The following is a 12,369-nucleotide window of genomic DNA, read 5'->3' as shown; positions in this document are numbered from 1 at the left end:
GCTAAGCTTTCTAGCCTAGGGGCTGCACATCTGTGAGCTTGGCCTATCTCTTCTATAGTACTCGGGAGCTCCTGTCCTTCCAGAGGGGCTGGGGACCTGCCCAGGCACTGGGGACACACCAGTGAATACAGCACCTTTTAGGCGCTTCAATTACACACCCTGTTCTTGCAGAAGTTTGTTTTTTTTTTTTCTTTTATTATTCATATGTGCATACAAGGCTTGGTTCATTTCTCCCCCCTGCCCCCACCCCCTCCCTTACCACCCACTCCACCCCCTCCCGCTCCCCCCCCTCAATACCCAGCAGAAACTATTTTCCCCTTATCTCTAATTTTGTTGTAGAGACAGTATAAGCATTAATAGGAAGGAACAAGGGGTTTTGCTGGTTGAGATAAGGATAGCTATACAGGGCATTGACTCACATTGATTTCCTGTGCATGGGTGTTACCTTCTAGGTTAATTCTTTTTGATCTAACCTTTTCTCTAGTACCTGTTCCCCTTTTCCTATTGGCCTCAGTTGCTTTTAAGGTATCTGCTTTAGTTGTTTTTTTTTTTGAGGTACAATTTATACACTATACAATTCATCCATCTAGGTGTACAATTTTTGTTTTTTTGGTGGAACTAGGGTCTGAACTGAGGACCTCCTAGGTGCCCTACCACTTAACTCATGACTGTTAGGAAAAACAACGCTCACAAAGAGAGCTCACCAGAAAAGTCTCACGTCCATAGAGCAAAGTTTAATGGCAAGCCCATTAAACTTTGGGGGTGGGGGGGGGAGATGGTGCAGCAGCGAACCTGGGCCAGGCGTGGCTTTTATAGGAGGGGAAAAGTAAGGAAGTTAGCGCATGCGCGGCAGACTCTGGTGGGGAGGGGGTGCTGTTTTAGAGCACCGGAATTTGTCCTTGGGAGTTTCTCAAGTGAGGTCTGAAGGTAAAATGGCTGCCGATTTATAAATGGTGACATTGTTCTATCAATGACCCCAGCACTTTTTGCTTTCTTTTTTATGAGAAAGGGTCTCATTTTTTTTTACCCAGGGCTGGCCTCAGGCTGTGATCCTCCTGTGTCTGCCTCCTTCATTGGCGAAGTGTGTACCACTATTCCTGGCTTGTTCTTTGAGATAGGTTCTTGCTAACTTTTTGCCTGGGCTGGCCTCCAACCAAGATCCTCCTATCTTTGCCTTCTGTGTAGCTGAGATTACAAGCGTAAGCCACACACCCAACTAGGTGTACAACTCAGCATTTTTTAGTACATTCAGAGAGCATGCAGCCATCATCACAATCAATTTTGGAATGTTTTCAATCACCCCAAAAAGAAGCCTCCTACCCTTTATCTGTCACCCCTCATTCCTCTCAGCCTTAGGCAACCAGCAGTCTATTTTCTGTCTCCATGGGCTTGCCTATTCTGGACCCCATACAAACGCAGTCATCCGTTGTGTGGCCTTTGTGACTGTCTTCTTTCACTTAGTGCAATGTTTTCAAGCTTTGTCCATGTTGTGTAGCAAGTATTATTCTGTGATGTTAGAAGGGCAGTCCAGAAGACCACCCCTTACCTCTGACACCAAGTGCATGTTCAGGATGTCCTAAGACCACCCTTGACTTGGAGAATTTGCTAGAAGGACTCATAGGACATGTGATCAGCAGTTATACTCCTGGAGATGGTCCATTATGGCTGAAGGATATAGTTTACAGTCAAAGGAAGAGGTGGGTCGACAGAGTTCGGGAAAACTCGAAGTTGGGAGGCTCCATTCGTCTTCTGGAGCTGGGGAAAGCATGGTTTTCCAGGGCAGGGAGGACAGCTCTGTGGTTGGTCCACTTCATTTATCACATGCCCAGAGCTCTCTTCCCAGTCCTCTTCCCCCTTGCCTGGGTAAGGGGCACCAGCCTCACACCAGACCCCAGAGAAGGAGGGAGGAATTTGGCACTGGCTTAATAAAAATGTCTGATGAAAACCGTGTGTGTGCTGACATTCACATACAGAAACAGCTTTCATTTGCCATATGCTGATCAGTGGTTTTTGCATGTCCCTTTTAAGGACAGGACAGTCTCTCTTTAGTGGTGCGTGGGGGACACTGGTGACACCTATTAATGACATTAACTCTGCTTCTGCTCTCTGGGGCTGTGCCAGGGACAGTGTGGAGCAGAGCACTTGGGGTCCCCACTTGTGTGTGATTAAGAGTCACTCTTCTACCTCTCTGAGTCTCTGTGACCTTAGCACCCAGCAGAACGGCCTGTCCCCTGGTGGGATCTTCTCTGCCCTCCATCTGAGAGACTGGTTCACTTCCCTTTCCCCTCAAGCAGCTCCTCAGCAATTCTAAGGGAGACATTGGTCCTTGGGGTGCCACCTCCATGTCCATAGCTACCCTGCCAGGAAAGAGGTGTGGGGTCCACCCTCTGCATTCAGTCACCTGGCCATGCATGGCAGTCACCCATGCACTAGTCAGCTTTACATTGCTCTCCAATTGACTTCTAAAGGGAAAAGGTTCACTTTGGGATATGGTTCTAGAGGTTCCAGTCCAGTATTGTGTGGCCCCATCTCTTTGGGCCCCTGGCGGGGACAGCACATCCTGGCAGAAGCACACAATGGAGCAAATCACTTACAACATGATCCAGGAGGCAAGGGGAGGGGTTGAGACTAGGGTCCCCCAATTCCCACTGAGCGCCTCCCGCTAGCCCCCACTGCTAAAGGTTCCACCACCGGCCTACGATGTTACCCTGGGGATTATGCCTTTAATGCATGGCCTTCGAGGACACTTATCCAAGCCACAGCACCTGGGGACTTTACAAACCACTGGCCTCAGGGATTCCACACTGCGTATTGAGTACTGTTTGGAAGGCTCTGCTCTAAGTGCTTCCTAAATGCTCAATAAGACAGTCACTGTCTTGAAAGAGTTGTGTTCTAATGGGCATAGATATTTATTGGATAGGATAATTAAGATTTCGAGAAATATTTATCAAGAAGCTATCTCTTGGAAAGGTTTTAGTATTTATTTATTTATGTATTTTGGCAGTGCCAGAGTTTGAACTCAGGGCCTTGTGCTTGCTAGGCAGGTGCTTTACTACTTGAGTCATGCCTCCACTCCTTTCTGCTGTAGTGACTTTTCAGATAGGGTCTCACATTTTTGCCCTGGGCCAGCCTCAGACTGTGATCCTTCTACCTATGCCTCCCTCATAGTTGGGATTACAGGAGCAAACCACCACATCTACCTTGTCATTTGAGATAGGGTCTCAGTAACTTTTTTTTCTAACCTGGGCTGGATTTGAACTGCATTCCTTCTATCTCTGTTTCCCAAGTAGCTGGCATTACAGGTGTGAACTACCAAATTTGGCAAGATTTTATTTTTTTATGAGCAAAGTACAAACCCCTATCTCCCAACCTCCCATATTACAGATGAGAAAACCAAGGCCAGACAACTAACTTTTCTGCTCTGGAGGAGGTAGATGGTCTCTATAAATCAGAAGGCTGTGGCTCTTGGGCTTTCCTGTCAGCTGCTGTCAAGACCTGCTAAGCTGTCTTTCGGTCCAGAGTCTGTTGCCAAGTTAATAGAGGATTTAGAGTGAATTAGCAAAAGTATCTTAATCAAGTCTAGAGAAATTCAGCATTGGGTTAATCTGTGATGAATAACAAGTAAGCATTAGTGAGAAAGCTTGCAAATCATTTCTAGAAATTTATCTTTTAAATACTGATAATTATGCCTGTATTCGTTTATATATCCATATTATCTATGTACTATCTATATTTTATTATCTATGTCATAGCTGTAGTCTTTTTTTTTAGGTTTTTTTTTGAGACAGGGTTTCACTATGTAGCCCAGGTTGACCTAGAATTTTGGATCCTCCTGCCTCTGCCTCCTGAGTGCTGGGATTATAGGTATGAGCTACAACACCTGGCTTATAGTCTTAAGTCAAATTCAAAGGCTAAATTTAGCTGCTTCTGGGAATTAGCATAGTTTTATAAATTGAAGAATAATTGATGGGAAAGTAAGCAACCTTCTTCACTAATCATACTTACTTTAGTAAGCCTGCCCCCCACAATTTGCTTGCTGTGTAATCCTGGGCAGGTCACCTAACTCCTCCCAACTTCAGCGTCTTCATGTACTAAGAACAGTACTGGGAACCCATGCAGCATCTAGAGTAGAGCCTGCAGTCAGATGACCTGGGGTCAAACCCTAGCTCTACCCTTACTGGCGTGATGTCTTGACACATGACTTGACCTCTCTTTGCTCTGGTTGTTCAACTGAGGCCTGCATCCAGGTCCTGCATACTGTGGGTCTGTTTCCAGTAATAGCTGGGGTTTCCACACTCTGTACTTGGGATGACAGTCACTCCCTTAATGGCTTTGGCCTGGGAAAAGACAGTGGGGGGTAGAAGGTGGGATTTCTCCCTCTCCAACCCCCATCTGTTCCCCACACCAGCACCTCAGGGTAGGCAGCTGGAAGAGGAGACAGAGGGCTTGGTGCTCCCATGGCAGAGGGGCAGGAGGGGTCCCACTCTGCCTTCAGGCACCTCTGAGAGAGAGGTGCCCAGGGTGACACAGGGTGACTAAACCTCAACAAGGGCGAGGGAGTGGAGCTGAGCAGTTGGTGTCAAGCAGGGCTGGGGACAAAGCATTGTGTGTGACCAACATGGGCTCTGGGACTGGGGCCTCCCATTTCCTGGGTCAGGATCTGGCCAGGAGTGGCTCACAAAGCATTTCCAGGGGTCATCCCATGCAGTCTTCCCAGCACCTGTGGGGTCGATGTTATTCTGCCCATTTGACCGCAAGGAAAGCCCAGCTAGGTTATCCATGTCCCCCTCAGCCCCTCCCTGGCCCTCTCCCTTCTGTCTCAGCCCAGCACATTCTGGAAGTGCTACATGGAAAATGAGGAGGGAGGCAACACACACACACACACACACACAGCTCTCCTCTAGTCACCGGGTAAAGTGGGGACACACCCGTCCTTTTTTTCTGTCTCCAAATAGCACCTCAAGCGCCTCACACAGTCCCCAAGTCTAACTTGGGTCTCCTTGCTACTTCAGTTCAGTTCCTTCCCCACTCCTGCTATCCAGAGCCTCCCTCCCCCTTCCTTGCCCTGGCCAAGGGCTACAGGGTATGCCAGGCATGGTTGACTTGTGTAGGTCTTCAGTAGCGGACACTGGGTTATTGGGGTGGGTAGCAGGGCTCCTCTGTGGTCCAGGTCTCTGTGCCTTTTACAAGTTCTTCCCCGCTTTGGCTCTGGGTTACCTACTCCTGGCCTCCTCACATGATGGCTACCTCCTGTGGAGGAAGAAGAGACGTGTGTGGCATGGATGGGGCTGGCAAAGGTGTCACTAGAGGGTGTGTGGACAGCAGAAAGAGGACATGTTATTTGTACAGACACAAGTCCTGGGGTGGGTCCTGTCTGCCCCAGGAGGACCTGAGGTCAGTCAGGACTCATCAGATGCCCAGAGACAGGGACAAGTTGCCCACTGCCCAGCTGGCACTCAACTAGAGGCTACCTAGCTGTAATATCAAAAGGGAACTCCATTTATGGAACAGTTTCTGTGTGTCTGGCACTGTGGCAGCCACTCTGCAGCTGTTGGTCATGAAAGCTCTCATCTGAATTACACAGATGAGGAAACTGAGGCTCGGCCAGGTTATATAAGTGGCCTGGGATGCACACAATAAGTGATCAGGCCAGGATTTCAACACAGAATTGTCTAGCTCCAGAACTTCCCACACTGATGGAGTGACAGAAAGAGTAAAAACAGGGGGCAGGGAGAAGTGGGAGTGTCAAGCCTGGGGTGGAGTGGGGTGAGCTTATGGAGGCTGCTTTAGAGAGAGGTTTTAGGTTTCTTTCCCCTTACAGGTCATCTGAAGTAAGTGCAGAGCAAGTTGGTGTGTGGCTGGCAGGGCCTGGTGCAATGGCTTCGGATTTGTTTTTCAGTTGTGAAGGAAAAAAGAGGCCAGGACTCTTGGTCCTCCAGAGGCCCTCGGTTTGGTCCTAGACGGGGGTGCCACCTGACTGGATGCTATGCTGAGGCTGAGGTTGGCGAGGACACCGTGTTTCCTTTAGAACAGTTTTCTAAGTGGGGGTGCCTATGGGTAATTTGGGATATGGGAAGAAAATATTGGAATTTCCATTATAGTTTTAAAATAAGGTTTTTAATTTTGTGTGTATGTGAATTGTTTATAATATACATAATAGTTCAATAGTTCGGGTACAATAATTTATAAGCAAATGTTTATATATCTATAGCATATTATATATCTTATCTATCCATTCATCCATCCATCTACCTTCGCACAGAGGGTTTGCTTCAAACTTGTTTTTTTTCCTGAACAATATAGCAAATAGAAAAGGTTTCCAGAACGCGGTTCTGACAAGTTGCAGGGGTAGGGGCGAGGAAGCCCAAAGGGTGGGTGTAGCTAGACTGGGCAAGTGTAGACAGGAAGTGTAGCATCACTTGCAAGGTGGGATCTGCCAGAGATTCACAATGCCTGCTCAGAGTTTTATTTCTCTCTGTGTCCTGATTCCCAAAGCTGATCCACTAGAGGAAACACCTTGAATTTAGGGGAAGCAGAGACACTGCCTGCACCCTTGTGCCCTCTGGGACTGAGGCAGGAGAGAAAGCTAATACATATCTGGGGGGGGGGACTCATTCCTCTCCTGTGGTGGGATCACTGTAGACCCTTCCCCTTCCCAGGTACTCCATTTCCCATCCGTAGCACCCCACTGCTTTGGGGCAGATTAGAACCCTGCACCTTATGGTATCTGTGTTATGACATTCAACTACAACACTAGACAGTGCTCTGGGTTCCATGTGACACTCTCCTCCTCTTCCCTGATACACCACAGGTCAGATCCCTTATCTAGCTCAGAATCACAGAACCTGGCATCTTGTCTGGAACAAACAGGAGCATCCTCTTCTTCAAGAAATGTTTCTCTCCCCCTGTAACTTCACAGGGCTGTTGTGGGAGCCAAACAACTGATCAATTGTTAAGGTCCGAAACAGAGGGAGGGGCTGGAAGTCTTCTGGGCTCTTATTAGAGAGAGATTTGTGGACTGACTAATGGGGGGGGCAGTCTGTGAGAATGAGTGGGATGAGTGGGGTTCCACCTCCCATGCGGACTAGAACTGGAATCTCACCTTGTCATGTGAGTGGAATAGGAGGTGTAGGTGTAGGGTGGATTGCTATGGGGGTAATAGTTACCTGATGGAGAATTAATAGATTGAAAAGATTCAAGATCCTTCTCTTTCCCAACAAATGGAAATAGCTAAATGATTCCCTGACAAGAGGGGGGCAGGTGAGAGTGGAGAGTAGCCTTTAGAGCCTTTACAGCGGCAAGAGGCCCTCTTTTACTGATTTCAATAAGGAAGATCTGGCTTGACGTTGGAAGTCAAATACTCTAGCAAGCCTTTTTTGACTGCAATTCCAGTCACTACCATCTGGGGTCGCTAGCTAACTTTTCCTCGGTAAATGCCCATGGTAGCTAAACCGTGTGGCTTTCAGTAGTTTGACACACCGCTGTGGCTTTTCCTTAGACCTATACCCCAACCTATATCCTTGGCCCTGAGGGGCTATCTAAGTCTCCTGGGACCCCAGAACAGTTTCCTGCTTCCAGGATGGATTCCCAAGTTAACCCATTTCTGAGATTTCCAAGCAAGTTTCCAGGATACAGCCCATTTCTGATCTTAGGAGGCCAGTGAGCAGGGCAGAGATCCCCACCCACCCCCTCCTTGCATTCTGCAGAGGGCAGCTGAAGGGAGTGGCAGGACACAGAGGGCTCCAAATGCTGGAACTACTGAGCGAAAACTGGTTTTGCGCACGCAGCCTCTAGCATTCTGAGGCCGTGCAGTATCTTTTACCAGCAGGTCTGGGTGGAGCGGGATGCTGGGCTTGTGGGTTTAACCCTTTATTTTCTTCTTTTTGGCGCTGGGGATTGAACCTAGGCCCTCGTGCATGCTAGGCATGGTCCTCACCACAGAGCTGCACCCAGCACCCCTCCCCCCTTTATTTCCTTATTGACTTCGATGGGATTCAGGAAGGATAGCAAATTACTTCTTTCTCTATTCTGTGGGACAGAGGCATGGACCAATTACCTCCCCCCCACACCATCCAGATCTAATATAGGTCTTAAACAAGGTATTTCCTTCCTCCCTCCCCCGCCCGCCCCAAATTTTCTTGTGAAAGTCCAGGATTCAGATATTCACCGTCTGGGTTCTTAAACGCGGCCCTGGGCCCGAGGCCCTAAGGAGGTTGGTATCTGAAAGTCCTCCTATTCCTCTTCCAAATTGTGAAGCAAAATAACGAGGGAAGGTGAGTATTGCCTGGAACTGGAACGCAGGTCTGAGCGGTCACATTAACAGGGTGGTCCCATTAGACTGCTTTTTTTTTTCTCCCCACGATCAATCCTTTTAAAGGATTACTGGGCGTCAAGGGACACTTTTGGGTACGGTTCCAGTCAGTGCTTCTCCGACGGGGCGTCGAGGGTTATGGGCTGCTTCCTACCCAACACCTCCCCGCCCACCCACTAACTGCTGGGAGCTTACTTTCCGGAGTTGTCCGGCGGAGTCCGTGTCCCCCTCCCCTCCCCTCCCCTCCCCTCCCCTTTCTGTCTCCGCCCCTCGCGCCGAGGAGGCCTTGCCGCTTTAAGAGCCGGGCTAGCGATTGACAAGCAATAAACGCCGAGCGCCGGGCTGTGCTGGAGTCGCCGCGAGCCAGAGGCTCCCAGAGGAGCAGGTAGGTGTCTCCAGGCCCTCGGGCCAGCACCCACTCCAGGACCTCTGCCTCTTTTTCGTCCTGGCATGACACTTACCTGGGGCCCTATTCTCTGGGTCCAAACTCCAGGACCCTTCCTCCAGGCGTGTTCCCTCCCTCTCCAACCCCGGTCCCCAGCCCCTCTTTCAGAGATGCCGCTAGGGAGAACCAAATGCAGCTGTCCCTAGACGCTGGCCTCCGCCTCTGTGGTGGGGGCTCCAAAGTGACATCGGGCACAGAGGTGGTGAGCTGTGCAGAGTCCAGGTATCCGCGCGGCCTCTCCGGGGGTTGTGCGGGTTGGGGGGGGGACTTCGAATCCCGGCATTACGTAAGAACCGCGCTGTTAGCGCTTCCGGCGGAGGGGGAGCTAGGATTGAGGCCTGGAGGGGTTGGCTTGGCACCCTGCCCCTCAAGAGGCCAACATCTTAACCTTCTCTGGAAGGGGGGTCCTGGGAACGGACAGCTTTCCTCGCCTCCGAGGCTGGAGGGGGAGGGCGGTTCGGGCTCGGGGGCCAGGGTTAAGGCTTGGGGACTTTGGAGAGGATCCAGGGTCAGAAAGTTAGGTCAGTTAAAGGGGTGGCATGGAATGAGGACTGGGACGGGGGTGGCAGTCATTCAGTGACCTCATCCCCTGGTCTCCCGCGGGTCCGCGAGCAAAGAGCCTTCTTTGATGGCGCGCAACACACCCCCCTTCCCCCAGGTCCTAGCGTCCAGCGGGTTAGGCTTGGACTTGTGGGGCGGGGGCGATCTGATTGTGAGTGCGGGCACGTCCGCCCCATCCTCTGGCCCTTAGCTCTGTCCAGCTCTCCCCACGACCTGTTGGTTTCCAAAGCTCTTTGTCAGACCTCCCTCCGTCCATACACACCTCTTCATATGTGCATGGAGAGGTGGGTGGGAGGTTGGAGGAAAGCTTCCCTTTCTGGCTGGCCTGCCTCAACTACCGCCACTCTGGGAGATGTGGATAGCTTTCGGGGTAGGAGTGAGAGGGCGCCTGGGCTCCAGCTTTTGGAAGCTGAGGTGCAGGTTCCCTGATGCCTGAGCCCCGGACCTTGGCACTGGACCAGGCTGTCTTGCCTGGCACTGCCGTTCTCCTGTGGGCACAGCCGGCTCCGCCCTCTCAGAGGCTTGGATGGGGGTGGGGCAGAGCAAGCCGACGCCGTGGGAAGCGGCTCCCCAGGGAGAAAACCAGGCAGGCTGCGCAAGTTTCCTAGGCATAGGGGTTCCATATAGGATCTTCCTTGCTTCTTCTCACCTCTATGCTCCAGGGAAGGTGGACTCCTGGGGTGGCCCCTCTGACCTGCCCGTACCTCTACCACGGAGGGGCCCCTGCTCTCTAGGAATAGGGACAGTTGGAACTGGCTCCAGGGCACTGGCTGGCACAGTGGATCCTGAATATTTCTTCTAGGCTGGATGCTAGTATGAGAGGGGTGCCTTTCCTCCTCATTCTTAGGAGCAGGTCCAGGAGAAAGGGATGGTATCCTCCTCACCCTTGTCATTTCTGCCACCAGGGCTCGGGTGACCTGCTCAGGCCTGGCAAAGGAATGGAGTAGAGAGGGTTTTATTGAAATTAGGTAGTGGTTCTTCTGAGAAGAATTCTCTTTGGGGAAGGAGGTGAAGTGGCCATGGCCTCCTATTCCCCCTGCCACCCAGGCATTCAGTCCTAAAGTGGGCACTGCCAGCTGCATCCCTCCACTTCCCCACCCCTGCTGTTAGCCACTGCCTCCTGTTGTCATGGCAACTGGGGAATTAGGGTTTTTTCCAGCAGCACATGCCCAGGAAGGCAAGGGGAGGAAGGGTGGTGGGTAACCCTGGCACCCCTCCCAGGAGAATGAGGGAGCCAATCCCAGCCTGAGGAGGCCCTGGGATGGGCACTGTGACTGTAGACATGCTTAGGACTGGGATCTGAGATAGAACCAAGTTCCTCTTGTCCCAGGTCTTGGCTAGAAAGGGCAGAGGGGAGAGAGAAGCCAGAGGACTTGGGGAGTAGGATATCATTTCTGTCAGACACAAATATATATGATGCGCCTACATCCAGCATTAGGCCTGGGTCATAGAGGCAAATAGGATAGAGGTGGTTTAAAAAAAAAAAAAAAGCTGGGTGCCAGTGGCTCACGCCTGTAATCCTAGTGACTCAGGAGGCAGAGATTGGGAGGATCACTGTTAGAAGCCACCCCAAGCAAACAGTTTTTGAGACTCTATCTTGAAAATACCCATCACAAAAAAAGGGCTGGTGGAATGGCTCAAGGTGTAGACCCTGAGTTCAAGCCCCAGTACCGCAAAAAAAAAAAAAAAAAAAAAAAAAAGAAAAGAAAAGAAAACATAAAGGTACATGGCAGGCAGAAAACTAGTTTGTTTTTGAGATCAGCTCTTGCACTGTTGACAGGCTGGTCAAGCAACCCTCCCACCTTGGCCTCCTGAGTAGCTGGGACTACAGGTGTGCCCCACCATGAACAGCTAGGAACACTATTTTTTTTAAGAGTCATAAAAACTGGTTTTTCATTGTAAATCTTCCAGTTAGCTTTGTGACCTTGAGAAAATTGATCAACCTTCTAATCCTTCCTGGTTCCTTCTCAGAGAAGGGGCATGTAATCTGGTATTCCTGCCTCCCAGAATCCTTGGGATCAGTTGTTATCCAACCCTCAGTTTGTGAGCAGTGCCCTTTCCTACTGTGTGACCCTTCCTGAAGGGGAGACTTCCTAGTTCCTTGTGTCCTGGGCTCTGCTCTGATCCCCTGTCATCCTTCCTCTCTCCCCTCTAGGAGAGACATTTCAGAGCCCTTGCTGACATCGCCATGCCAGTTGCCGCCACCAACTCTGAGTCTGGTAAGAAGGGGGTGAGCCTGTCAGCTTATTTCAATGGTTCAAAGGGTGTCACTTGGGGATGGGATCAGCACCCCCTCAGCTCACCCCACCACTGCTTCACCCAACCACTCAACTATTCATTTAGGCCATCTCCTCTCTGTGGGTCCCTGTGCTGGGACAGAGGGGAGGAGGACTAAGACCTATGCCTGTCCCAGGGTAGGCACAGACATAGCACCACTCACCCACATGCACAGATGACAGGGGTGTCTGCTCCATGGACATTCTGTTCTATTTCTGGATGGCCATGGGGTGGGTGTGTGGGAGAGGTCTGTCTGGTTAGAGAAGTGTCCCCTGGAGGGGGTGTGGGGGTGCATGGACCATAGCAGCACAGTCTAGGACTGAGAAGCCTATCCTGCAGCTCAGCTGGTCTATGTTCTAGACCAGCATATAATGGGGTAGATGTGAGTGGAGGGGTGAGAATTCCAGGCAGGGGAATGTTTTTGGGTAAGGGGTGGGCCACTCAGACAAGCTGAGGAAGCCCAGGAGCTGGTGGCAAGCCTCCTGGAGCCTGTGTTTCCTCTTCTGTAAAGAGATTGGTATGAGCTGTCAGCCTTGGAAACGATGACAGAGAGAGCACATTACAGGGACGAATTGTTCACAGCTGTACTCCTGTTGCTGCATTGTTGTCATGGCATCGACCCCATGGCCTTGAGGCCTCCCTTGGATGACCTCTTTTCTTTAAGATGAGGTGACAGGACAAGGTCAGTGTTCTTAACTTGTAGTGATCCCTACAAGTTGAGTCTGATGACAACAATGGGCTCTCATCGTAGACATGTCTGCATTTCACTCCAGGG

At 50.7% G+C, this 12,369-nt stretch overlaps 1 protein-coding gene across 5 annotated transcripts in view; it reads left to right on the top strand.

Moving 5' to 3' along the window:
* Positions 1–8,586: 8,586 nt before the first annotated feature.
* Positions 8,587–12,369, top strand: part of Mpp2 (MAGUK p55 scaffold protein 2) — a 31,663-nt gene continuing 27,880 nt past the window's right edge. For 2 of the 5 annotated variants that reach the window (XM_074045532.1, XM_020180427.2), the window contains exons 1-2: positions 8,727–8,978; positions 11,473–11,536. In XM_074045532.1, the coding sequence (XP_073901633.1) occupies positions 8,887–8,978; positions 11,473–11,536 (156 nt within the window). In that variant the 5' untranslated portion in view covers positions 8,727–8,886. Of the gene's footprint in view, positions 8,697–8,726; positions 8,979–11,472; positions 11,548–12,369 lie in introns of those variants that run through there. The other 3 variants (XM_020180425.2, XM_074045534.1, XM_074045533.1) reach the window with 3 other exon arrangements.

This window comes from Castor canadensis, chromosome 11 (assembly GCF_047511655.1).
Source record: "Castor canadensis chromosome 11, mCasCan1.hap1v2, whole genome shotgun sequence".
NCBI classification, from domain to species: domain Eukaryota; kingdom Metazoa; phylum Chordata; class Mammalia; order Rodentia; family Castoridae; genus Castor; species Castor canadensis.
This window is presented reverse-complemented; position numbering and strand designations above follow the sequence as displayed.